The 27349-nt window shown below is 51.8% G+C and overlaps 1 protein-coding gene across 5 annotated transcripts in view; it reads right to left on the bottom strand.

Annotated features, from left to right (window-relative positions):
• BIN1 (bridging integrator 1) overlaps window positions 1-27349 on the bottom strand; it is a 151125-nt gene that overhangs the window by 35757 nt on the left and 88019 nt on the right. For all 5 annotated transcript variants that reach the window (XM_075001306.1, XM_075001305.1, XM_075001308.1 and 2 more), the window contains exons 4-9: window positions 26416-26510; window positions 22767-22862; window positions 15649-15756; window positions 6700-6785; window positions 5260-5335; window positions 2410-2492 (exon numbers count right to left, since the gene is read on the bottom strand). In XM_075001306.1, the coding sequence (XP_074857407.1) occupies window positions 2410-2492; window positions 5260-5335; window positions 6700-6785; window positions 15649-15756; window positions 22767-22862; window positions 26416-26510 (544 nt within the window). The remainder of the gene's footprint in view (window positions 1-2409; window positions 2493-5259; window positions 5336-6699; window positions 6786-15648; window positions 15757-22766; window positions 22863-26415; window positions 26511-27349) is intronic.

Genomic DNA, 27349 nt, shown 5'->3' on the forward strand with positions numbered 1-27349 from the left:
GCCAGGGATAAGCTGCCCATGAGGGGATTGTATGCAAGCCCCTTCCACCCCCTGGCTTCTGGGTTTGGTCCCCATGCCAGGGGGCAAAGCACAGAACTGGGGTCTCTGTGTACGGCACAGGCTTGTGTGAGCGCTGCCAGATGCCGGTTTCCCCTCAGGCCGGTCAGGCTGGGATCTGTAAATAGCCTCATTTCACAAGCAGGCAAAAGGGAGGCTGAGAAGTTCCGGGCCTGCAGGAAGCCAGCGGAAGAGCTGGGGCTAGAAGCCAGGAATCCTGCCTCTCAGGTCCTCATTCTCTCCAGCCTGCACTGAAATCAACCTACGTACTGCTCTCCATTACACATGCCATCCAACTGCCTTCCCTGGGTACCTGGTGGAATGACTATTTCAGGATGGGCCTGAACCCTCGGTTGAGCCCCCAAGCACTGCAACGAGCAGGAGAGAGAAGGCGGCTGGTCTGTTTGCAAAGATGTCTGGGACAACAGAGCAAGGGGAGGGATGGAGTCAAGACCATGAGTTTATGCGCAGGCTGGTTTTCCCACATTGATTTGGGCCCTCCACTGTCATGAGCTCTTCCACCCAGGCAAGGCACTCTGGGCTGCAGCGGAGGGAGCTGAGCTGCCTCCTGTCCTACAGACAAAGCTGGCAGCTTGCCTGGGCCAAGACTGCACTGATGGAAAATTTGATTTTCTTGGAAGCTTTTGTTGGGGAGGCCTCACTGCTAGCCAGCAATCACAAGTCACTGGGAAAACAAACAAGCGCATGTTGCTTTGCCACTGCTGTGTTTCACTGGGTCAAAGCTAAAGCATCGGCTGCATCTGAGCAGACTTCCAGGAAAAGTCCCAGTCATTTTCATTAATCGGACCTGGGTGCCCTCTGGAGGGAACCAGCGCTCCATCATTCATGAAATGAGACCTGCCCCTTGTGACCTATCCCAGCAGGATGGAGCTGGCATCATGGGGAAAGGGACCATCCTGTGCTGCTGGGTCTGGAACCACAGCTCTACTGAACTCAAACAGCAAAACTCCCATTGACTTGAATGTGGCCAGGATTTCACCCCTGCTGTCTTTACGACCGTACGGATCTAACCTGCTCCCTACGATCAGCTGAGATACTCTGCGCACCAGAAACCCATCCTGGGATTTTGCAAGGTCACTAGGCTCTAAGGCCAAGAGCAGACCCCAAACTTCAGTGCTGGCTGGGGACAAGTGCTTTTCCGGAAGCAGGGTGAGGGGAGGGAAAGGGAAGCTATGTAGCAAAGGATCCATCTACCATGGGGTAGGAAACGTCCCAACCCAATGGTGCCCTATTCTTCCCATGACATTTTTTGTTAAACAGGAGAGTCCGTTTCCCTTTCGGATCCCCACAGTCTTTGGGTTGCAAAGTCTACAGGTAAATCGTTGCTTGATGGGAAGAAGGGAACACCCTCTCCACCGTCAACATTTCTTCTGGGCTTAAGTTTCATGGACCTTTGTGGCTACTCAGGCAAAATTTGGTCCCCCATGTAGGATTGCACCTTCTCAGCTAGCAAACCAAACTGCCTGGGAATGGATTTGGGGTTTGCAAAGAGTTAAATTGGGAAGGGAAAGAATAAGAGTCCACAGCGGTCTCCACATCTCCTCTAACCTTTCAGCAGATGTCCCGAAGCAAAGCACGCAGGCCGAAGTTCTCACTTACATCATGCTAACTCCCTGCCTGGGTTCCACCAATATGCTGAATTGGCATGCATGTTGCATTACTGCTCACCCAGCATGTGGGACAAGCAGCAGCTGTAAGCCAGAGGCGCTCATTGCTTCATCACTCACGCATGTGGCTGGACGCCAGAGAAAGCCTCAGCCAGAGCCTGAACTCTCCCGGGCCCTTAACTGGAAAGGCTCAAGAACGTACAGATTTGCAGTTAACCCAGGAGGATCGGATTCCGTTGAGGGGAGAAAAAGGAACCCAATTTTGCAGAGACTCCTGGGATATATTACGGGGCTGATGTGCTCTAAACGCAAAGGCCAAAATCCACTAAGGACCCAATTGCCCTCAACATTTGCCTGGATTTGCATGCACAAAGTGGGTCATTGTACGCAAGAGTTCACCGACTGGAAATTAAGGCTCGGTGACTGGGATGGGATGGAGTGGGGAGGGAGGAAAGGGACCAGGGGGATCTTGTCTCCACGTCTTTGAGAAACTATGGTCTGGGACAGTGACTCCCAACTGCAGACCATGGGCATGTCCCACTGTGAACCTAAAAACGAGCAGCACTGGGAGGGTCACTTCTGCATCTTGGGTGTGGAAAGAGCTACCGAGAGCCATTAGGGAACAGCAACGTAGGGTGAAGAAGCAGAACTGAAGTCAAGAGGAGCATTTCACTGTCCCCTTCGACCACCGTCGGGGAAGCGTCTGGCTCCAGCGGTGACTCACCTTGGCTGTGCTTTGATGGGGAAGGCGTTGCTTGAGCACTGCTTCTCCAGATTCGTCAGCACATCATTGAGGTTTTGGTTCAACTGCAGAAAGAAGAGAGCCCTGAGAGGTGGCTGGCGGATGGGGCTGGCTAGGCTTATCATGCCCAAGAAGGCGCAGTGCTGGTAAAACTGGGCCCACCTTCATTCCCGCCCTCCCATGGCTGCCCCGTTTGGTGGGAAAAGAATCAGAAGCCCTAAATCAATCTGCACATTCAACACCCTGAAGTGCCACCAGCACCATGCAGGAAAGCCTTTGGGTCTGACGTACGGGGCACCCTGCTCAGGTCTTTTCTATTACCTGCCTCTTCCCCACATAAAGCCAGGGACCTCTAAATGAGCTCAGCTGAAGCCTCTAACCTCATCTGTGCCCACACAACTATGGAACAGCCATGTCGCAAACAAAATCCCAGGCCAAAAGTCACCACTGGCGCTAAGCAATCCCATTCCATTAATGTCGAGGACGCCGCTCCTTCCATGCCAGCAATTAATTGGATCCTACAGCTCTAATAAGAAGCAGATGACTTCTAAGGTCTTGGTTTCCTGGCCCCAAACAACAAGGGACTGTGAGAGAGACCACAAAACACACGACCCAGGAGGAAGATTCTCTAATCAGTGGTCCTTTTCAGGGTTGTTTCCCACTTACTGCTGCCTGCACCCCGTCACACACACACGCACTCCCTGGGAGCCAGGGATGGGAGTAGAGAGACAGCTCTCAGAGGAGGGGACGTGCAGGCAAGAGTAAGCGAGCTCAGACTGCGGATGCAACTGGGGGTGGGGCAGGGCAGGGAGGATGCCGTGGCTGGAAGGGGACTGGGTACAGGAATGAAAGCCAGAGCAGAGCTGTAGGAAGAGTGGGGCCGGATGGTCCTCTCTCTATGCCCCCCATTGGGCCATGCTCCCCACATATTTTCCATGCACACCTGGCGGGGCACAGCCCCCAGTATGGGGACCCCCGCTCTAAACTGATGGGGTCTTCCCTCTGTATTCCAGTATAAATTTAAAAAACACACCCCACACACAATGCCTTTAACAGTGGTGTCATTACAGGGGTTCGTAGGCTGTGAAGTATCGGCAGAACTTGAGGCTGGTGTTTAAACCAAGCTAGCAGTTTCCTAACTGTGCGAGGTTTCTTCTGGGAATTTAACTACTGCAACCCTGCATGTGGCTTAGCTGCTGTCGTGTTGCCCGGACTACAGTCAAAGAACAAAAGGATCTGTTTTCATTTGGAAGCACTAAATCAAGGAGTCCTGGACTCCTCCTAGAAGATTAGCAGGATGTGTAAGGAACGTATAAATCGTGTGGGCAATGCACAAGGCTGGAGGACTCCAGGCGCTCGTTCAAATCTGGTTTTTAAGTTACATAAAAAAAAAACAAAGTGGGTTGGCTCTGCCACCGACTACGACTCAACCCTCTCCAGAGCCTGGCTCGAGAGCTACAGAACAAGCATGGAACAACAAAGCCATTGGTGCCAGGAGCCACTCCTTCCAGCATGAAAGGCTGGTGACAGAGGGCACCTTCACCACACATTGAGCCACTTGAGTAAGTGAAACTCTTGACCCAAAAGTCTGAAGGGGGTGAATCAAATGGGCTTTGTTGACAGCTTCTTGGACTCCAGGTGGGATCCATCAACCTTACAACAGAGGTCACCAGTCAGTAGGCTGGGATCTCCTCCCAAATCCTGGAACTTCTGACAGGGATCCTGACTGGTTTTGCTGGGAAGCTACCAAGTGCAGGTACTTCAGCTGCCCCTCTCACCACAGCTCCTGTTCTCTTCCTTCAGCTGCCCCCAGGAGCCTCCTGCTTGCTGCGCACGGTGGGTGAAGGACAGGGTGGAGGCACTGCTGTTGGGATCCTCTTTCTCCCATCCCTTTTCCCCATCTCCTCAGAGTGGGGGCTGGAAGGCACAGCAGGACTCGGGATGGAGGGATGTCTGAATGTGCTCGCTCTGTGTGTGTGTGACTGACACACACACACACACACACACTCACCTCCAGGTCCAACACACACACGTGTATTCCTTCTTTCTTTCCAAGGGTCTTATTTTCACCCCAGCTCCCTGCCCCAGCCTGGTGAAAGTGTGTGAGGATGGGTAAGGGCAGGACCATGGAGTGTGCAGGCCTTGGAGGAGGGGTGGTGAAAGGGTGTTTGGGGCTGAGGTAGATCCTGGATTGCCCTTAAATTCAAAAGGCGATTTGCGACTTAAATAAAATGTTTGGAGATCCCTGCTTTAGGAGAACACGCTCTACTCCCCACCTCTCACCCGTAAGATTCCCTGCAACGACTAAATGGCTGTTTAAAGCTTGGGTGTTAAGATTACAAAGCTGTCAGGACAAGAGCCTGTCCTCAGCTTAGGCCCCAAAACATTGGTTAGTCTTTAAGGTGCCACAAGACTCCACGTTGTTTTTGCAGAAACGGACTACGCGGAACAGCCCCTGGCCAGGGTTGATCTCCTGGAGTTCAATTTTGCACGCCTAATAGGGCCATGCAAAATCCAACTCTCTGGGGTGGGCAAATCGAGCCCAACATCACGAGGAGTAAGGGAAGTCGACGGGAGTGTTTCTCCCGTCAGCCTCCCTCAGAGAGGGCAGCCAGGTAAGTCGACTGTAGATACGCAATTCTAGCTACAACAATTCCATAGCTAGAATCGACTTATCTGCAATAGACTTTAATGCCTAGTATAGACCTGGCCGTGGACGGTTAGCGCTCTGAAACACGTCCTCAGCCTGGTGCTGGTCTCTTGGACAGCCGGGCCTGAGTGACTGCTCCTGAAACTGGTGAAGCACATTCCCAAGAGGGCCGGCAACCTTACCTTGCTCATTTCTTTATGGAAGTTCTCTTCCAGGCCTGCTATACTCTGGAATGTGTTGACATAGAAACCAACACGGCTGCCAGACAATAAGAGAGCAGAAATTAGTGAACACATGCAACTCATCCAAGTCCTGTTGACTTGGTTTCCTCTGCGACTCCTCACCCCGCACACACAACTCATATTTAACCTACACAGTTGCAGTTGGGCCCGTGGGGAGGGAATGTGCCATGTAGGCCAACAAGCCCCCAGACAGCCCTGCGGGCTGCAGTGAGACACTTTTGCTTTGCTGTGCTGAGAGGGACACTAGGGAAGGCATTAACCAGGCCCTGGCTGGTTGCAGCAGAGAAGGAGAAGGCAGGCCTGGCAGGACATCCAACCTGCTGGAAGTCAAGACCAGCTAGGTTTTGTGTTTCTCTGCGTGGCGCATTTTCCCATGTGCCTTGCTGCAGCTAAAAAATTTATTCCACACGTGGAGGGAAAAGATTCAGGGGACACTGCAGGTGACTGCACTTTAAATCAGAAATTGGGACACTTCCGAGTGGGCTTTGTCAGCACTCTACCCTGACACTTGTCTCTCCAACTTTCAGCTCCCTTCCTCATTCGTCCCCTCACCCCCACCTCTCTTCACTTCTCTGTGCTCCTCCAGCAAACCGATGCTCCACTGGTCTCCCTTCATCGCCTGCCTCTCTGTCTGCACTCAGGAGCAGAGCACCACTGATCGGGCAGCAGGGTGCTTGCTGGGGAGTAGGGCTAGAGGCCTAGGATTCCCACTGCAGGCAAATGACTTGCCAGTCAGAGCCAGGCCTGCATTTAAGGGCGCAATGCAAAGCAAACCCTGAAGGGCTGAGCCTCAGAGCTGGGCTCAGTTTAGATCCACAGCCTTAGCCCAAGTCAAATGCCAGTAGCCATGTTCCTGCTTGGCCTGCAGCCCAGGCTGTGAAACCCACCCGAGCAGGCAGGTCTCACGGCCTAGGCACCAGCCCCAGCGAGAACGTTTACACTGCTGGCGTTAGCCCCGCGGCCTGAGCCCCACAAGCCCACGGAACCCACACTCCAAGACTCGCTGCCACAAGCTTTTCTTTGCCATATAAATGAGCCTTAAATCCCCTTCCCCGCTCCCAGCACAGCGGAACTCTTGCTAGGCAGATTTTCAAGACCAATACAATCTCTTGTACTGCTTTGTGCCACTGAAACAAAACGCACACAAAATCCACCACCCACAACCTTATGTGTTAGGTAATTCATGGACAGCCCCCACGCGCCGCACGCACTGGGGCACTCCTGTGTTCCAAGCTGCCAAGGAGCTGGCTTCTGTGAACATTAGGAGAGATCTAAGAGCCAGGCCAAAGCCCAAATCTGGCATGGAACATCACACTAAACCTCCTTGGCACCCATCACAGTAACAAGGTCCTCCGCCAGCTGCCCTCCTCAGACACTCACCTGTTCCATAGTGAGGGCAGCTCCTCCTGCAGGTCGAGGTTCATCTCCTCAAACACCTTCTGAGCCTTCACCAGCTCTTCTTCGGCCTTCGCAACAGAGACAGGACACGTCAGCCCCAGCCCAGCTCCACGTGGCATGAGGCATTCAGTCCCTACGCCCCCAGCCAGCTGGGGAGACCCAGTGAGGGCGGCTGGTTCTGGAGAATCCCAGCCCATGCTGGCCTCGCCGGCACCCTCGTGTGGCTGCCTGGCTTAATTCTCCACTCGGGGTCTGATTCACACTCAGTGACCCACCCTTTACGGTGGTGCCTCCCCACCCTGCCAGGCTGGGGTCCCACAGCCTAGCTCCAAGACCTGGAAGGGTGCCAGGCAGGCTGGACTCCCCAACCCAGCTGTGAACCCTGGTGCACAGGCAGAATCAAAGCCACAGGGCTCTTGTGAGCTTAAACTAAGTCATGAGGAATACTCCATCAGAGGGCAACCCTCAGGAGGTGCAAAAGGGAGGCCGGATCGGGCTCAGCAGGGCGATAGCTCCGAGCAGCCCTGACAGGCTTTCCCCAGCCATCGAGCACTGCTTGGTTCAGCCCCTGTCCAGAGACAGCAGCCAGGACGGCAGATAAAGCCAGTTCCAGGGAGCCAGGGGCCCCTGCATGCCGGCCCAGGGAAACGAGCAGGCCAGGGGCTGGCGAGCTGGTTGTACACAGGGGTCTGAGCAAGATTTTAACGCCAACACCCAGCCCAGGAGCCAGACCTGCTGTTCCTCGAGCTGCCCGTTGCCAGGAACGAGGAGCCCAGGTCTGGGGCAGGAAACTGTGGCACAAGGCAGAGACGGAACATTCCTGGCTCCCGCTGAAACATCCCAAGTCAGAACTGGGCATGTCCTGTGCTCAATTCACCCAGAGTAACCCCCTGGGGCACCCACTGCTGCCCACCCTGGCCCCGCCACATGTCCCAGCATCTCTGGATTGCCAATGTTCCGGAGCCCATGTTTCCATTCTCTACACGCCCTAGCCCCGCATGGCTGGAGGAAAGAACAGTGAATCCCCGTGGCAACCACCCTAAAGCCCAGCCTGCCAGGAAAGCCAGCACTACTGCTACAGGAACCTTTGGAACCAGAGGGGACCTCCTGCCCCTTCTGAGAGGCCAGACATGGTCAGGAGAAGCAGCTCAGCAATGCTGAGGGTTAACAGAGGAGACCCGCCTTTAAGCAGCATTGGGCTGTATCGTCTGAGGGGCATATACACAAACTAGGCGCATACATCCTTGGCCTTGTAGCCTGCATCATGGCGTCGGGCTCTGTTTCTGGTTACCTGCTCCTAGCCAGTAGGAACTAGCAAAGGTGACAGCTCAGGATGGATCAGTGCACCCCTTTCGACCTGCCACAACTTTCAGAAATCCCCAGTCCCCAGCAGAAGGCTGGAGCGCCATGCTCTGCGCTCACCGTCAGAGGACACGGGATTAGATGTGGAAGGACTTCCCATCTGGGCCTTTCTGTGCAACTGTGGGTGGGTCTCCAAAAGCAAGAGTGCAGGCACCCCCGGGAAGGTGCGGAGAACCCAAAGTCACAGCTGTTACTGCCACACTGACATCCATGAGTTCCACCCAGTGCATGACGCAGACAGGCCCACCTGTTGCCAGCAGTTTGGGAATGGAACCCCCTCCAAAACAGACATGTCATTTTTTGCTCTACAGAAGGTAAGACTCTTCTGGTCTTAATGTCTGTCTATCAGGGCATTAACGTTTCTGATTTATTCATGAAAAGGGACAGCCGGGGAAGTCAACTTTTACACGTGTCCCCTCATTTCTGCACCAGGTTTGAACCTTAACCAGGCATTAAAATCCCCCATGACTAAGATCCCACGAAATGCAGTTTTTCAGTTGGAAAGAAGTTACCCAGCCCTTCCCATTGGTTATTTATTTATTCCCATAACGTAAGAACTCGGGGCCACCAAATTAAATTCATGGGTTGCAGGTTTAAAACGAACAAAAAGGTTTTTCTTCATGCAGCGCATGGGAGGCCTGTGGGACTCCTTCTCACAGGATGTTGTGAAGGGCAGGATTCAATAGTGTTCAAAAAAAAAGAAAAAAAAAGAAAAAAGACCTAAATAAATTCCAGGAGTCTCCACCAGTTCTATTCACCAGGATGGGCAGGGTTGGTGACCCTAGCCGCTGTATGTCAGACGCTGGAAATGGAGGACAGGAGAAAGATCACTCAATGACCGCCTGTTCTGTTCACTCCCTCTGGGTCATCTGGCATTGGCCACTGCTGGAACAGAGGACACTGGGCTACTTGGACCTTTGGACTGACCCAGTGTGGTCATTCTTAGGTTTGTTTATCCATTCGCCAGGCTGAACAACCCCAGAAAGAAATCCTGCACCGATCTGAGAGTAGCAGACAGCCCAAAGCACCGCCACTAAACCCAGGCCCTGGGCACTGTTCGCTCTGGAAACCCAACAAGGGAAGAGGGGTCCATGCCGTCTGTTACTGCTACACATTTAAAATCCCTTAGCCGTTCCCTGTGAGAGCATTAAATTAATTCCTCTCGTGCTGTGGCCAAGCCAATATTACGATGCCAGAGGTATCCAGCGCTGCGTGGGATTTATTGTGGTTGCATGCCATAGTCGGATTCTGGGCCGAGCCGACCATACCTGCGTAGAGGTCATCGGCTCCCACTGGTGTCAGGTCATTCTGCACACCCAGCCACAGGAAAATCCAGCTCATTTGGGGCCTAACTCCAGGGGAGGGCTCAAGTGAGGCCTACCGGGGAAGGAGGGCATCAGTTTCTTACGTGGCCCGTCACAGCAGCAGCTGAGCACTTCACCTTCTGTATGCATTTATGTGAGGCAGGGCCGAGCCACTATCCCCACACTACAGGTGGGAAGGGTGTCTCCACTGCCCACTATGGGCCAGGCTCCAACTTCCCGCTAAGTCCCGCTTCCGTCCACACACCCAATTCAGTCCGACTCAGGATCTGGGCCCTGAGTGCTTACAGGGCTGGGGACCTACTAGGGGAGCGGGTCAGATCACATCCTGCTGAGACACCCTGTCATCCTGCGGCGCAGAGGCAGCAGGTCTGTGTCGTGCGGTATGGGTGTGTTAGCACAGCCGGGAGACCCAGAAGCTAAACACAAAACCAGTCATACTGGGTCAGACCAATGGTCCAAAGTGGCCAATGCCAGGTGCCCCAGAGGGAATGAACAGAACAGGTCGTCGTCAAGTCCACAAGCCCCGGTCCGAGGCCCGAAGTTCAAAAGGTATTTAGGCACTTAACTTTCATTGAACTCCCATGTCGACTGGGGCATGCTGGGTCTGGGCCTAAGTAACTTGCCCAAGGCTACACAGCAAGCCATGTCAGAGCAGGGAACTAAACCAGTCTCAGATTTGCTCCTAACCAATAAGCCACACTTCCTCCCTGGGGACGCAAAAGAGAACCCTGCTCAGTCAGCTGGTCGTTTGCTGACTAATGGGGCAGACAGCCAGAAACACTGTGTTGCAAGGGCTCACAGGAGTCAGCAGTTCAGTGGAGATAAGGAGCAGACAGAATGCGCTGATCTGAGTGGTTTCTCCTTCGTTCCAAAGGGCACAATCACCAGCTGGCCACAGAGCAGCGCCGTTCTGCCCCCTCAGAGGAAATCACAAGAAACTCCTCTGGTTTTCTATCTGCGAAAGGCCGGGCGGGCTGGTTATTTGAAAGGTTAATTGTCAAGTTGCCTTTACCTTAGAAAGGCAAGAGCACATTCAGTCCTCCAGTGCCAGCATCTCCCAGCAAAAAGCAGAGCAGAAAATGAGGGGGATTAGGACAGAACGAGAGAGTGAAGGACAAGCCATTGGCAGGGGATGGGGGCCTTTAGTCAGACTGAGGGGGTTTGTTATTTTAATGCCAATTCCTTTGATTATAGGCACAGAAATGTCCCTCTCCTGTTCTGTAATCCCCCTAAGAAACTTCCAGCAAATGGTCTCTTGTTCCTGCTATTTCTAAGCTGAAACACAAGCCCACGGACACATCTCAGACCTCTTTATACGTCAGCAAGAACCAAACAATGCAGTTTTTTAACTCCTCTGCAGGTCACCTTCCATGTGGCACTACAGCCCTCTTCCCCCTTAGCCAGCGCCCACTTTCATGTGGCACGCCAGCCTTCTACTGGCGACTTCCTTATCTGCACACAGTCAGAAACTGGCTGCGAAAACGCCCAGGTATTTTATACTGAGACACCTGTCATTGGTATGCAGTGATTCATTCACTAGCCAGGAATCAGAGTGCATTTGAATGCAAGCAGATGAGATCACCAGGAACGCCTGGGGAGGTATCTGGATTTCTCTGAATCAGGACAATGACTCTCCGCCTCCTGCCTGTTAAGAGGATTGGTTTCCTTCCTAGCACAGTCAACCTGTCTTCTCCTCCTGCGGGCTCGTGAGACAAAGTCTACACTGGCACCAGAGTCCTCCCTTCCATGGGACGAGGTGGGGTGGCCACCTTAGACCCCAGGATTTTGGGGCCCCTGCAGCAGCTGCCCTGGGATGGGAGAGGGGAGGATGACCTGGGGGAGAGTGCAGCAGCGACAGCTGGGGGTCACATCCTCATCCCCCGTCCCTCCCCGCACTCACCACGGGGGCAGCACCAGCGGTAGCCTGTGCCACTCTGCCACGCCATCCCCTCCCAGCCCGCTGAGCCCTGCTCCTCGGCAGCAACAGGAAGTGGCCTCCGCTGCCCATGGAGAAGCAGGGCTCAGTAGAACAGCAGGGAGCTGCGGAACAGAGCAGGCTGCTGCTTGTGATGAGTGTGTGGGAGGCTGGCGGGAGGCAACCCCCTGCTGCTACCTCCACCGCACCCTGCCCCAGGTAATCCCCAGCTTGGGATCAGAGGGCGGGTGGGGGCAGAGCCTGGACCATGGAAGGGTGGCCAAAGGCCCTGCACGTGGGGCACTGGAATTGGGGGTTGCCCCGAGCCTGCCCCGCCCCCCGCTCCTGCCCAGACAGTCCTGACTGGTGTTTTCCTGAACTAACTTCCTGGCTCAGGGGTGCAAAAAAAACCAGCTCCCCAGCCCCACCCGCACCAAGTTCCACTACTGTAATGCCCAGCCATAAGCCAGGCTCCAGCGCCGGGAGCATGCCCCTCAGGGAGGAGGAACAGCTCTCGCCCAGCACTCCTGCTGCAGCCACACTTCCACTTGGAGGCTCAGTCTATGTGAAAAAAAACTGAAAGTCGAGTGCTGCCATGACTGCACAGAAGAACCCAATTTCAAGAGCTCCAGCTTCACTGACTTTCCCTCCCCAACCTCCTCCCCTGAAGAGTCTCGTGTCTCCATGATACCTGTACACACCCTCTTTTCTGCTATATCCAGGCAACGCCAGCGCCTGCAGCTTGACAGTGTTCAAAAATCTAGTCCCCAGAGGCACATCTTGGGTCCATTTCTAATCCAAAACCAGCCCAAACCTCGGAGGCCTTTGGAAATTCTCCCAGCACTGATTCCACACAAGAATCGTTTCCAATCTGGGTTTTTGGATCTCACCCTGGGAAAGTTTAGCAACTCATTTGTACAAAATGTATAAACGTCTTCTGCAGGGTTTTGCATCCAGCTTTACTGAACAGCAGAAATTCACAAGTCATCTTCAGGGTTTCTATTTTTAAACCCGAAAATCTGATTCTCGTTTAGAGGAAATAAAATACTTGGGGAACTATAGGAGGAGACCTTCTGTCCCAGTCTTTCCCATCCTACATTCCCTCCCCCAGCGTGCACTTTATGGGGCAAAGTGAACACTGGGAAATCAATTGATTGGACTTGAGGCAACTTCACTTAAGATCACTGGGGTCAGACCAGGAAGAAATCTGATCCCTTTAGGGAGGGCCTGGAGCGAACACTACCTGGGAGGTTAACTGCACAGTACTGAGCTGGAGCCCAAAATAGCACATGCAGGGGTTAGAGCCAGGTTGGTAAGCAATCACCTGATTTCGGAGCAGATTAGTTTGAGCAACAAGATGAGCTTGTAGTTTTCCTTGGCACCACTGAGGCGCAGCTTTCTCAAGCAGCGAGACAGGCTGCAGGGGAGCATGTTGAAAGGAAAAAGAGGAAACAAAAACAAGAGAGAGAAACAGACATCTGTTTAGCAAACCAAATCACAAGAGTAAGAACATTACAGGCTGGGCCAACGCAACACCGCCAGGGCACAATCAATCAGTTGTGAATCCTTCCAAGCATGCCAAGCACAGCAGTAATTAATGTGCTGATCCGGAGACTGAGGGCTCCAGGGCTGGAAGACAATTTACCAGCTGTCCAGCTGCAAAGAGCAACAGGCAAGAATGGTTAGTGACTTAGTACACAAAGGCCAGGTGTTGAGCTTCCGCCAGTGCCTTCAAGGAGATCAGAATTAAGTCAACATTATTCTTGTCCATAAGCAATTAAGTCCCCGGCACTTGATTTTAATGGAACATTGCAAAGCAGTAAGTGGCAGGATTCCTTCGAGGTATATGCAGGTGTTATAAGAAAGTGGGTGACGGGAGAGGAAGGATGAGCCCAAATGAATTCATGATGTTGTTGGCCTTACCCCGATAAGAAAAAAAACCATTCGCGCCCGGTATTTACTGTATAACAACAACTAATCTCTACATTTCTCCAGTACTTTTCCATAGATCTCAAAGCACTTTACAAAAGGCAGGTAAATGGCTTTATTCCTATTTTACAGGCAGGGTAACTGAGGCAGAGAGGCCTAACAGGACAGGCCAAGTAGTCCACTGCAGGACTGGAAAAGCGCCCATTGACTTTTAATTGCTTTGTCCAAATGACCCTGAGGCAACGCTGGGCTCAGAATCTGGGGCTCTGTCCTTGAGCCCACTTTGCTCCTCAACCTTATCTGTCAACAACTGGTCATCTGTCCCAGTGCACCAGCACACGAGCAGTTTGCTTCACTTGCTGGTCTCGCCCAAAGACAGAGGAGTCTAGCTCCCCGGCCTTCAAATACCAGAGCCAGAAGTCTCAGGTTCCCGTGATCATATAGGGAATCACAACAGAAAGTTTGGGTTTTTTCAAATTGCCAATTAAACTTCCCCATCCCACCCCCCCACCCCCCAGGGAAATTTCCCTTCTTAGCTCTGTGCACACGCCAGCTTCTCTTTAAAGACACGAACCGGTGGAACATTCCGTTCACTGAGCCATTTGACTGGCTGATCAGCCTCGTGTTGAACGAGGGATGGGTTTTATTCCCCTCCCATACCTGAAACAACAGTTCTGGTCCATAGAATCACCTATCATTTTTCCTCTGGTTTTGCCAAGCTATTCATAGTGCAAGTGTAACCCACACTTCTGAGTGTGGTTCACTGTCCCATGTAGTGGCACCAAGAAAGAATGTCTCCTCTAGAGCATTAGCTAAGAGCCAGCTGGCTTTTAGGTGAAACTGTAGAGGCTTCTGTACTAAACTCCAGGGATCCCCAGTTCAAGTCCAGGTGTGGGCAGTCACACAGCCAGTGAGAAAGATAAGTAAAAGTAAAGGACTTAAAATAAATGGCTGCCAACCACCCAACAAGTGCAGAAGCACCACTCAGAAGGCAGATTAGCCACTAGGTTCCAGACATATAGAATCGGGGTTAACTTTTCCCAAGTTAGATAGAGCAACAACCTCTTCCATGAGCACGGGGGGATTTTGAGGTAGAAGCATTTGTTGATTGTTAATTGAACCTTCTGCATCTCTCCCAAGTCCTGGAGTGGCGGGGGAACAGAAATTTCTCCTTCTCTTCTTCCACCATCCCTCGTTCCCACACAGCTCATCCCTCCCTTAGAGCCTGGCCTAAACCAGGATTTAAGGTGCGCTATGAGCAGGTTCTGCCTACCCCTTAGAAAACCCTACTGTAGGCTGGCCCGCTTGTATGAAATCTTGACTCTACTGAAGTCTATGCAGAATTTTGCCACTCACATCAATGGAGCCAGGATTTCCCTCACTGTCTTGCCCACACCAGATATTCAAATGTGTTCGCCAGCATACGTTAACGTCATATGTTAAACCCTTGTCAAAACACACACCCACGAGATCACAGAGGGTCGGTTTCAGAGAATCTAAGGGATATTCCAGACACTGAATAGCCAATTTTGTTCTCTTTGGCCGTAGCACCTTCCAGTCTAAAAGAGCAAATTTGTTCAGGTGGGCAATTTATACAGCATAAATTACCAGAGCAAAAGGCTCTGAACAGGTCACAGCCATGCCCACAGCTCAGAGTGCCACATAATCCCTGACCACAGAAACAGCAATGGCACTGCTGATCAGGGCATCTCAGAACATTCTGACTTACTGAGCTCAGGGCCCATCAGTCAGCCACTTATTCCCAGAACCATTTTATAACTGGGGAAACTGAGGCACACTGGTAACCTTGGTAAGAGGAAGACTAGAACCCAGATCTCCTGCCTCCCAGTTCCAAGCTGGCAGGAAGTGGCCATTCTTCCTCTCTCACGCACGTTTCTGTGCTCACGAAAACTTAAACCGCACACCCCTGAAATCGGTACCAGGCACACTGCACAAACGATCAGCACAGTAACGCCTTCCAACCCTTCTCCAAACGCTTATTTGGGGGAAGTAAAAACAAAAATAGATGGGTGAGACCGTGTCATGGTGAAAAAAACTGGTCTCATTGCACAATCGTTCTCTAAACAGAAAGCACCTGAGGGCAGGGATTGCTCTGCAGTTAGAGCCTTGGCCTTGTAAATCCAGGGTTGTGAGCAGAGTCCCTGACTGGTAGTGGTGGCTGGGTGGGGGGGGCGGCTTTCAAGGTTCTGATTTAAAGTCAAATAATCCCCTCAGGGATGGTGATAGGTCCTGGCATGAGGGCAGAGGGCTGACTCAGTGACCTCTCAAGAGCCCTTCCAGCTCTGAAATACGGAATGGAAGGCCAACATGATAAAACTCCCACATGAGCCGTTACTGAAAACGATAAGAAACGAGAGCAAGGTCTGTCCTGTGATTTACCTTGGCAATTTTGGTTTCGTCTTTCTTCTTTGCAGTTTGCAGGGATTCAAAATGGTGTCTGGCACTGTCGTAGTCCACAAGCTTCCTCCCCCGCTTAGCGATCCGAGACTGGGCATGAGAGAAAGAGAGATCAGGTACGAAAAGCCAGAGCCATGAAGTTTAAAACCCTGTGAGCTGAACTCAGGCATTAACGTGCCCCCAATTAAGTAAAGAATTGGCCTTCCCAAGCGTCAGGGTTTGGGCTAGCTGGAACGGTATGTTGCTTCTGGGGTTCAGCCTCCATAATAGGTCACCACCTGCAGAAGGTCTCTGCCACCGGCTGCATGTTCCCCAGGCATCAGGGAAATGTCTCTGCACCTTTCTTCTCCCCCTCCATTACCTGTGAAGCACCAACAGCTCTGGGACATAAAGCACACACAGGCTCCACCCCAGAGCCCAGCCTTGTGATTGGATCTACTAGCACAGAGCTCTCCACCCGGGCAAAGCCCTTGGATTTGAAAGCCAAGCTCACACATCTCCTCCTCAGCGTGCAACACTGCTTGTGCACACACTACATCCCACACACACTGCCATGCAGGCCCCGTCCTGAGTCCCCTTCTTTCCCCTCCTCGGCACTTTTTTTTTTTTTTTTTTTTTTTTTTTTTTTGAGTGGGAGAAGGGCAGGGAATGGAGGATAAATTAAGGTCCTGATCCCAAGCCTCCTCTGGGTTTGGATCAGAAGCTCATTCAGTATCCTGCTAGAACAGCTACCAATTCTGCCGGGTAAAATATATATTTTAAGAGGCACCTGGAGGCTTCTTCTGATAAAGGCTGCCTGGGCTTTAAGTCAATATTGAAATAACTTAAAGAGTGAGAGAGAAAGACACACTCAGATAGGCCTAGCTCCCATTTGACACAGAACAATGGGCAACCACCAAGCTGTTCAGAGCTACCCGGGTGGTTCATGCCGACATTTCTTATTGCAGCTTTTAGAAAACTTGGCTCTCTGTGTGCACTCTACAAACATGACAGAAAACACACAAGTCAATAGGGGGTTATTCAATGTTTTGTACAAACAAATCCCAGTTAGTGATTTGCAAAGGAGGAGGAAATAGCTTCTGTGCTCCTCCCGCTCTTTTTTGTGCTTCTTAATGATAGCTACAGAAGGCCTAAAAAGTTTCTTTTTAACACAGGCTTCTTAACAATTTTTTTTAAATCAGTACTATCAGCTTTCCTGCTCCCTTAAAAGTCCTGAGAACCAAATGTGAGCAGTCATGGCCCTTAACTGAAGGGCCTGATTGGAGGAAAATCTTTTTGGTTAAAGAACTCACAGCTTTCCTGGCATTTGAGTAAAATGGCTATTAAGGCAAACAATGCCTTTTAACAAATGTGACTAAAATGCTCTCCCATCTTAAATCAGTTCCTATTTTCTCAGTACTTCCAACATCATTATCACACCAGCCCCAGAATCCCAGGAGAAGCTGGGTAATTTCTAACACAAAACCACTTTCTTCTTTAAAAAGCAGAAAAACCTCCTCAGTCTGTATTTCTAGAGCCCAAGAATCAAACACATGGCACATAAAAACATGGCGCATATCCATTTTATTTCCTTTTCCAAGAACATTAAGACGCTGTATGTTCTGATAGAAAGCTTGGCTGAGCAGTATTACTGATGTGGCATTTGCAACAGCTTTTGTAATGGTTTTCAGTCAGTCATGCAAACCAAACTTGATTTCAAGCCACTGCTCAGCATGGGTAGAAAATGCATCCAGGATGTACAGGATTAAAAGAAAAAAAAATCTTCTCCAGTAATGGCAGACCACTGAAAAGTTTCATTGTCAAAGAAATGACAGTAAAATAAATATTTGCCTCAATTTAGGCTCCAATAGGAGCTGGACATCGAGCTACTCCTAGGAAGGGCTCTAGAGGTGGACAATGCTTTGATTATAAAAGAACGTAAACCCAGCGGAGGGATATTTTAATTTCTCACTGGTTTTAAGTACCTTTTGGGGACAGGGTTGCCAGTTTTGGATGGATGTAGTCCTGGAGGTTTCACCCCTTGACATCTTTTATTGAAGAGTCATCTTTAATGCCTAGAGAGATGGCAACCCTACTTGGGGACTGAAAAAGGAAAATAAAACACTTCCATCATGCTGCAATATTTGTGAGCTGAGCTTTTGAAAGGAGGGTTCAGTGCCCAAACTGAGTAAGTTTGGATTCCTGACCCCTTTAGGTCCCCTTCAAGGCCTCAGCCTAAAACTTAACCAATGTTCCAGAGGAGCTAGACATGGAAAAGAGTTAGCCCTGGTCTACACTGCACAGTTGGTAAGCTCACAACAGATGGTGGCTGTCTTGTCAATTTCTGGGCAGGAGCCCTGAAATTGACAAGAAAGCCAGGCAGCTGGAGCCTATCAGGTCCCTGTTTCCCTGGAAAGCTGGGCTGCAGGATCCCACTCCCATTCAGGAGCCAGGCAAGAACTCTGGGTGGCTCTCCCCTTCTCTCTAACCCTGCTCCTGGTGAGGAACAGGGAGACAAACACCAGGTGACTTCTCCCAGCTCTAGAGGTGGGGAGCGCGTAGCCCACCTGCTAATGAGAGCCTATGGGGCAAAAATCGGACTTTCAGCTTCCCGCTGTGCCCCTATTAGGTCATTGAAGCACTTCTGTTGAGGGGACACATGCACGCACAGAGCTACTAGACACATTCTTGGCGTCATCCGTCGCCTAGTTAGTTGCCACCAAAAAATGCAAATGTAATCAGTGCAGAGCCTGCAGACACCTGGGAACAATCGCGCCGAGAGGCAAAAGCAGGCCTTCACCATCATCTGACATGTAATAAGAGCAGTGTCAACACAACCAGCACCATTACACACTTAGTTCACTGGAGAGTGAGCACAGTGCATGAAGGGAACCGCCATGCCTGGCAGAAGAGGACGCCTGCTTTTCCCACTGGCTTGAGCTCTGATGTCCAGCGGTGGGGAAAGAGGAACTCTAGGAAGTAGAGACCCTTTGTGCATGCACTGTGAACCTGGGACCTGCAGCCCTTTGAAGCAGCACTTTCCTCCAGAAACAGAGAGGAAAATTTAAGCTAATCAGGATGGGAGGGTGAGGGGGGGGCTGCTTTCACAGAGCTAGGCTGACACAGCCCATATGGTGGCATCTTATGAGCACTGCCATATGGAAAAGCCATTTCCTCTGCAACCCCCTCCAAAGAAACTGCTGCTGGGGGAAGGGAATGGGGCTGGGAGAGATGGAACTCATGGGATATCATACGACCCTGCACTGTCAGGGCAGACAGCATCCCCCATTCCTCCAGTGCAGCTGGCTATGAGCAAAACAGATTTTAACCCAATACACAAGTATCTGCTGCCACACAAGCCTCATCCTCCAAAATGAAAGGGCCAGCAGCACCTGACTGCTTCTGACTGCTCTGCACTTCAAAGGGGAAAGAGAAAGCCAGAACATCAATGGGCTAAAGAGGAAAACTCAGTCAATACAGGGATTTTGCCAACCTGCCCTGCAGTGGCCTTCCCTGCTCCAGTTTAAAAACAAACCAAAAGACCAACAAACCACTTTGCTAAAAAAATATACCATCAGAAAGACAAGAAGACTGGTGCATTTTCCACTAAGGCTACATCTACACTAGGCCAAAACTTCGAAATGGTCATTTCAAAGCTTACTTATGAAGCGCTGAAATACGTATTCAGCACCTCATTAGAACGTGGGTGGCCACAGCACTTCGAAATTGACGGGGGATTTCAAAGTTGCCAGGGTCCTTTCGAAAAGAAGCCCCGTCTGGACAAGCCGCATCAATTTCGAAGCGCCGCGGCCACCTGCATTCTAATGAGGCGCTGAATACGTATTTCAGCACTTCATTAGTAACCTTTGAAATGGCCATCTGCATGGCCATTTCCAAGTTTTGGGCTAGTGTACACACGGCCTAAATGTTCTTTTTTTCTGCCATAGTACCATCCTCCCCAGCCTCAGCGGGGTCGCCCTGTGTGTTTTTGTGGACACTGACTACGAGGAGCCCTGGGGCATCTTAAAGATAAGCTGATTTGTTTAGACACAAGCTTTTATGGGCAAAAAGCCACTTCTTTCCCAGGACTCTTTTCTGTATCATTTCAAGTCATCCAAGAAACGTTAACATCCCTGAACTGGCTTACAGTCAAGAAATGGAGACCCAGATTGAAGAGGCGGGGTGTGCAGAGGAGGGATTTCTTGACATAGCCATTCGGGGGCACTGCAAGATCAGGGGTGAGAGAGAGAGTTTGGATAGGTCTATATTTACTGGTAGAATGACCCGATCAGGGTCGATCTTCCAGGGTTCTATTTCACATACCTAGTGGCGATGCACAAAAAGCTATCTGGGCTCGACACTCGACCCCGATACTCCTCCTCCTCACAAGAAGTGAGGGAGATGGATGGGAGAGTTACTCCCACCAACCTCCCTCAGCGAGGGCAGCCAGATAAGTCAATCCTAGATAAGTCAATTCCAGCTACACAACTGTCATAGCGGGAATTGCGTATCTAGGATTGACTTCCTGGTGTAGCGTGGTGTGAGAGAGGTGGATCTGCAGAGTGCACGGTGACTGTTGCCTGCTTGCTGTTCAGTAGCACCTAGGTAGCACCTGGGGGCACAGTTTTCACTAAAAACTCTGTGTGGCAAGTCGTCTACGGCTGCTCTGTGCGCACCCGATGCTGCTCTCACTTAAATGCAGAGAAACCAAGCTTCGCTACCTGTGGAGCAATACCAGTGTCATCCTGGCTCAACAAGAGACTGACACACACACAGCTTGCCCCTTACAAGTGTGTGCACACACACCCCCACACACACCCAGAACTCCACACTCCCAACCCGTTGGCCTGCACAGCCCAGAGCAAAAGCAGGCTAATCGCCATGCTCACACGACCCTCTGCTGCAAAGCTGTGCACTGACTTCATGGAGCCCGCTGGGAGAAAGGCAGGACCTGCCAACAGCCGCTTCTGTGCAGCATGTTCTCTCCAGCTGGAGCTGTAATGTGGCTTGGCCATGACAGAGCCAGAGGGAAGGTGGCATTGAAGAGGTCAGTGGCTCCCACACTGGCCAGAGCAGCTCAGGGCCCAGCCAAGCAGATGAGCGGCCACCTAAGTGTGTTCTTGTTCCAGCTCCTAGTACTTCCAGTTGCCTTCCTCTAGAACAGGGGCCAGCAACCCCTGGCACACAAGTCAATTTCAAGTGGCATGCAGTGAGAGCTCAGCCCTGCCCTCCTTCCCTATGTGGTGTGCTGGGGATGGGGGCAAGCACAGTTCTGGGGCCAGAGCACTGGGCCCCTGCCTTGGAGCGCTGGGGGCACAAGGTGGCTACTCTGCCAATTGTAAGTAGGACTATTAGTGACGTTAAAAAAGTATCACCAGCACTCGGACTGTATATAGAGGGCAAAAGGTCAAATTTTGGCTGTGTCTTGGAAAGGCTGCTGACCCCTGCTCTAGGAGGAGGATACGCAGCAGAAATCCCTGGTATATCCAAGCCCCTTATATACTGCATGTAAATTCTTCCTCCTCCTCTTTTAAAATGGGAGAGAGGAACACCCTTACTATGTCTTATTCCATTCTGTTGTTTCATCCGCTTCTCTTTGGTGCCTTAAGTGTCGATACATTAATCCCTAAGGCAGCTTTTCCTTCCCCAGTCAGCAGCAGCAGGAAAGCCTGAATGACACCTTGCCTGGGCGGTTTTATTCCCTTTACAAGGTGGATAGGCAGTGAAATGCTATTCTAGTGATGACAGAGGGTTTCTGAATGAATCACCGTCTGGTCACAAGGCACTGATGAAAGCCCATGCATTAGAAAATGCTGCCACCCTTAGCTAACAGACAACTGAGTGGCACAGAGCCATGCTCCAGTGACAGAGGAATCACAGACTATTTATCACGAGGGCCGTGTCTACACTAGCCCCAAACTTTGAAATGGCCATGCAAATGGCCATTTCGAAGTTTACTAATAAAGTGTTGAAATGCATGTTCAGTGCCTCATTAGCATGCAGGCGGCTGCGGCGCTTCAAAATTGACACGGCTCGCTGCCGCACAGCTCATCCCAACGGGGCTCCTTTTCGAAAGGACCCCACCTACTTCGAAGTCCTCTTATTCCCATGAGCAGATGGGAATAAGGGGACTTAGAAGTAGGCGGGGTCCTTTCGAAAAGGAGCCCCATCGGGATGAGCTGCGTGGCGGCAAGCCACGTCAATTTCGAAGCACCGCGGCCGCCCGCATGCTAATGAGGCACTGAATACGCATTTCAGCGCTTTATTAGTAAACTTTGAAATGGCCATTTGCGTGGCCATTTCGAAGTTTGGGGCTAGTGTAGATGTAGCCGAGGAGCAATACAAGGAGCTCCCCATCTAGTCCCCAGAAAGCCTGAGAGCAGTCCTCACTCCTTCCCGGGGCAGCTCCGGTTAAGTAATCGACACACAGAGCAGGGGCTCTCAGCCTTGCCAGACCGCTGCATGCCTTTCAGGAGCCTGGTTTGTCTTGCACGCCTCCAAGCTTCACCTTCCGTAAAAGCTGCTTGCTTACAACATGACATAAAAATACACAAGTGTCACAGTGCTCCAGTAGTGAAAAACTGCAGCTTCTCTTCGTCGTGCCATACATTTATAAAATAAATCAAGTGGAATCCAAATATTGTACTTATATTTTAGCCTGGAGTACAGGAAAGCGGCATAAACAAGTCATCGTATGAAATTTTAGTTTGGCTCCACTTTGCTAAGACTTTTATGTAACCTGCCACAAAACTAAGGCAAATATCCAGAGGAGTTGACAGTACACGTGCCCCTGTTTGAGCTCCACTGAATGCAGAGGAAAATCTATGTGGAAGATGATCCTATACCATAGCAGCATCCCTTCACTCCTCTTTCACATACCACACATCCCTGCTGAGGCTACTTACGAGCCAGGAGAGCAGAGAAGGACTGGTGTTTGGCCAACAGGGGACAGTGTGAATTCATGGTGGTGGGGATGGTCCCTGCCCCATTCATTTCACTATCCCCTCAAGCTAAAGTGGATGTAGCCCTGAGAGCAGCATTTGTGCCAGGTCCTCATTTTAACTTGCAGGATCCCAAAAACTCGCGAGTGCAACACGATAGGAGTGCGGGAAGCAACTTACTTTGATGTCTGGGAACTGGCCAAGGTAGGTATCCATGGTTAGAAGCGCCTGATCCACAAGCTTCTGGTGAAAATCCATCCAGAGCAGGTCATTGTTCTGATAAAGACAAAAGGATCATGAATATTTTACATTTCTATTGCCCACCAATCTCCAAGCACCTCACAATCTGTGATGCCTCCCCGAGAGAGTTCCCGCTTCTCTTTAGGAGAAACTGAGGCATTCATCGCCCAGATCAAGGAGAGCTCTGTACACACCTGAAAGCTTGTGTCTCACACACACACACAAATACACTGGATAAATGATACTACCCCTCTCCTACTTCCTCGCATCAATATCCTGTGGTTGAAATAGCTAAGGCAGAATCGTGTATCCCAGGTCACGCGAGGGAAGCAGGAATGGAATTCACAAGTTCCAGTTCTCCTAGTTCAAATGCCAGACCATCCTCCCTGCTAGAAACCAAACAATCTGGGTCTTGGTAGAGCTACCAGCCCGTGACTGGCATGTGCGTCTTCACCCAAATCTCTCCTCTCCTAGGGCCAGCTGTCTGGGGATACTTCCCGAGCAGTAATGACAGTCTCCAAATTCCAAGGCTTGCTGGTGGGGGCATTTGAGATGTTCCATATTCGCATGACAGACTCATGGCTTGATCACGTCCCTGCTGAAGTCAACGGAAAAGACTCCCACTGACTTCCATGGATTCCACCCCACCCTGCACCCAGGGCAGCTGCACCTCCCATGAGACTGAAGTAAAGCAGAGGAGCAGGCTGGTTTCCTCCCCAGGCCAAAGTTTCCCGTCACCTTCCCATCTGAGAGCTGGAGAAGGGCCCCAGGAAGAGCATCCTATAGCACCTCCATTCACCACAGTTCAGCTCATTCATGACCTTGCAGAATATGGTTCTGCTGAACACCATTTCAAGAGCAGGTTTTTTAAAGGCTGTTCAAGATCTTCAGCCCCAAATCAACCTGCCCATGGCCACCACACATCCAAGGTGCACGCCCCAAAAGGTCCACATCTTGCAGCTCCTGCTAGTGTGACTACCGCTGGCTTCTAACTGACCGTGAGCACCCCCCGAATCAGTGTTCCACCTCAGCTGCGTGCTTAGGTGGCCACCCAGGAGAGATTCAGGTTCTGCCAGCTGATCAGCAGAGCGCCGACAGCCACCCGCCATGGGCACCCTGTGTTCCCAGTGGTGGAGCACACCCCCACGTGCCTGGATGCGCATAACAAAATTTATTCTGCCCACGGATGGAAAAAATGAGGCCAGAACACTGTCCCTAATGCCTTCTCTGGACCCCTGAGTGCACAAAAGGCCCTGACAGGAGCTCCTGATGAAGTTATAATTAACCCACAGACTTTGCTTGGATAAACAGACTAAGGAAGCCTTTCCATCTCCTTGTATAACCCCGTAACAGTGCCATTCCCTCTGCTTTGGCTCCACTCCCACGCCCTTTCCTAGCCCTCCTCTCCCTGGCCTGGTCAGAGACTGCCCTCCAGGCCTAGGACATCCTCCTGCCCCCCTCTTCAAATCCCCACTCAGCACACAACTCGACCATGCACCCCTCAGCCTTATCCCCACCCCACACATGCACTCTTATGGGGTCCTTTAACAGCTGCCCCATTAAACGGGCGAGCACCCAACAGAAGCCTTCTCACACTCCTTCAGCACCTGAGCAGTTGTGTCTCTAGTCTGTCCCCAGACTGTAAGATGGCTGGGCCAGGGACTTGGTTTTACTGCCACCCAGCACTGTAGTATTGGCACACAGCTGTGTATGATCCACAGGAGACAAGGTAGGCGAGGAGAACTCTTTTACTGGACCAGCATCAGGGGGTGAAAGACAAGCCATCGAGTTACACAGAACTTGGATGTGAGTCAGCGTTCCCTGTAAGCTCAGTGCTCGTGCGGCCGCTCTGGGGGGAGGCAAATGCCACCCAGCTGATTAGCAGAGCACCTAGAGGTAGGATTGTTTGTTTCTACTGGTGGTGCACGTCCACACATGCTTCAGTGCACATACATTTTATTCTGCACGCGAGATTCAAGAGAACATTGTCTGGAGCCAATAGGGCTTAAACCTCTCTGCAAGCAATGTACAATCACCAGGGGTTAAAAGCTCAGCTTGGGGCAGAGTTTTGCTGTGCACTGCTGAATACACCATAGGCATGGAGCTAGGGAGGTGAAAGGTTAGCCAGGTACCCCGGGGAGCATCAGGCTTACCAGAACGCTAACTTGGCAGCCTGTTAACCAGAGTGTCAGCCACACTGGGCTGGTCAGCGAGGCCCCAGCCAGGGTGGCCTCATGGCAGGCAGGCGAGACACCAGCCATGCTGTAGCAGCCCTGGTGCAGGCAGACAGGATAGCAGCCCTGACCCAGGCCCTGGGGGGATCCCAGCCTCAGGCACGCCACAGGTCACAGCTCCAGCAGGACCCAAGCCCCGGCCATGTGGCAGCAGTCCCAGATTGGCCCCAAGTTTTGACCCTGACCACATCCCAGTGGGCCCACCATGCCTGTCTATGGACCCAGTAAGACCCTTACCCCCAACCCTGGCTGCCCTATCCACACCATCTGTTAACCGGTTAAAGGATATAATTTTAGTCTTTTAACTCATTAATTGATTTGGCCAACGCGATGCAGTGGGGTGCGTGAGGTGTTTAATTCCCCTGATTAGGCAGCATGTGTTTCCTACTGTCCTGTAGTAACCCGAGGCGTGTGCCTCAGTTTCCCTAAGCACTGCATCCGCGCATACAGTGGTGTGGGGAGTTTCAGCGTGATGAGTTCTCCCACATAGGCAATGGGCCTCCCTACTCTTTGTAACCCAGGCAAGTCAGTGACACCTTTCCTCACCAGGAAACAGGGCAAAGCAGGGAGGAGGGGCCGAGCCGGTTTGACTTCAAAATGGGCTGTTGAGTGGGGCAGTCTGGTCTGGCTGGAGAGGAAGGAAGGTCAGGACCCGAGTTCAGGGACCTCCTCTGGGGCCCTCTCCCCAAAATGGATTGTACTGACAGCTTCCGTTTGTGCTGACAAGTCTGTTCTACCTCTGTCCCTGTCGACTAACAAACCTCCTGATCCCCCTGTTGAGTTAGAGTCCCAGAGGGGCAGGGCCTGCAGACCCTCACACTCTGCAAGAATCAATAGTTACATCCCTACACTCAGGTAACAGGCAGTGATACGTCACAGGAGGCTAGTGTGAAGGGTTTAAAGGGTTAACCATGAACCTCAGGACAGCTGGTAACCATGCAAGTGGCTGTGTGTTGCTGGAGATCATCTAACCTAACTCAGGCATGATAAACACTGCTTCTCCAGTGAGAGAGACCAGACCTCCCGAGCAGGCTGGGACATTGCCAACTCGACACAATGGAGCCCCTGCTGAGGGATCGCCTTGGGATGGTTAATTATCTGTGTGTTTCAGCACTGAGACACCCAGAGCTCCCCCGGTGCTGATGGATGCATCCAGTCCCCACCAAGGGCACATTTGGGCCAAGGTTCTCACAGACCAAGCTGCTGATGGCCAAAACCATTTCCTCTCCCTAGACTCATGCTGCCGTGCAGATGCCTCGCAGCCAGGCTCCCCAGCCAAGCGCAGGATGTACATGCGCTAGTTCCGCTAACCTGCTCTCCCAGGACCGATCTCCCACCCTGGCCTAGAGCCTCACCTCTGCTATTTTGTTGGCGTCGTCTCTGCCAGGCCATTCTGGCTCATACACTTCCTGCAGGCATTCCGTCAGCTTCTTGGAGGCCTCGTGCATTGCTAGAAGAGAAGAAAGAGCTTCAAAACCCAAGGGGCAGAGCTCTGCCCAGGCGCTGGGGCCCTGCCCTGCTGCTCGCAGGAACTCAGCTGCGTGCAGTGGGTAACAGGAGCCTGATTTCTGGTTTAAGGCTGAATGTCATCAAGCATGAGCCTGGCTAACATGCCCTGCACTCACGGTAACATGGATCCAAACCAAAGGAGGCTCAAGGATCCAGTCACCCAGACACCAGGATGGTCTGTTTATTCTCACTTAGCTGGAAAGAGGCAGGGACCTTCTACAAGCCATCACCAAGTCCGCCTGGCTGATTGGAGTGGGGAGGCTTTTCTGCTCCCCTGCCCCACCTCTCCCACCAGGGCCAACTTCACTGACCGCCTGAACTCCTGTTGCCAGCCTGGGGAGACAGAAAATGTGAAACCAGACCGCCTCCCCAGGCCAAGGGCGTCAGGAAACCCACTCTGGGGAAGAGGGGGCGCTGGGCAGAGGGAGCAACAGCAGGGCTGAGCAATCGTTTTTGACCGGGGCCGGGTGGTAGGTGGGGGGACATCAAGATTGTGTCCGTTAGCTACCTAGCAAACTTTCTCTGGAGGAAGTGTGGGGTCTGGGGTGGAGGTTGAGTGCAGAATGGAGCTTGGGGCAGGGGCCTGGGATAGAGGATGGCATGTTGAGTCTGAAAGGGAGTTTGGGGGCAGGGTCTGGGAGAGGGTTTGGGTGCAGTGGAGGATTCTGACCGGGGAGGGGGTTGGGGTGCACCCTAAGAAGCAGGCTTTGCCTGGGAAGCGCTCAACCAAAAGCAGCTCCTGGCCAGCAGCACTCTCAGGAAGGCTGCCCTGCCGGCCAG

The sequence above is a fragment of the Carettochelys insculpta genome, chromosome 8, assembly GCF_033958435.1.
Source record: "Carettochelys insculpta isolate YL-2023 chromosome 8, ASM3395843v1, whole genome shotgun sequence".
NCBI classification, from domain to species: domain Eukaryota; kingdom Metazoa; phylum Chordata; order Testudines; family Carettochelyidae; genus Carettochelys; species Carettochelys insculpta.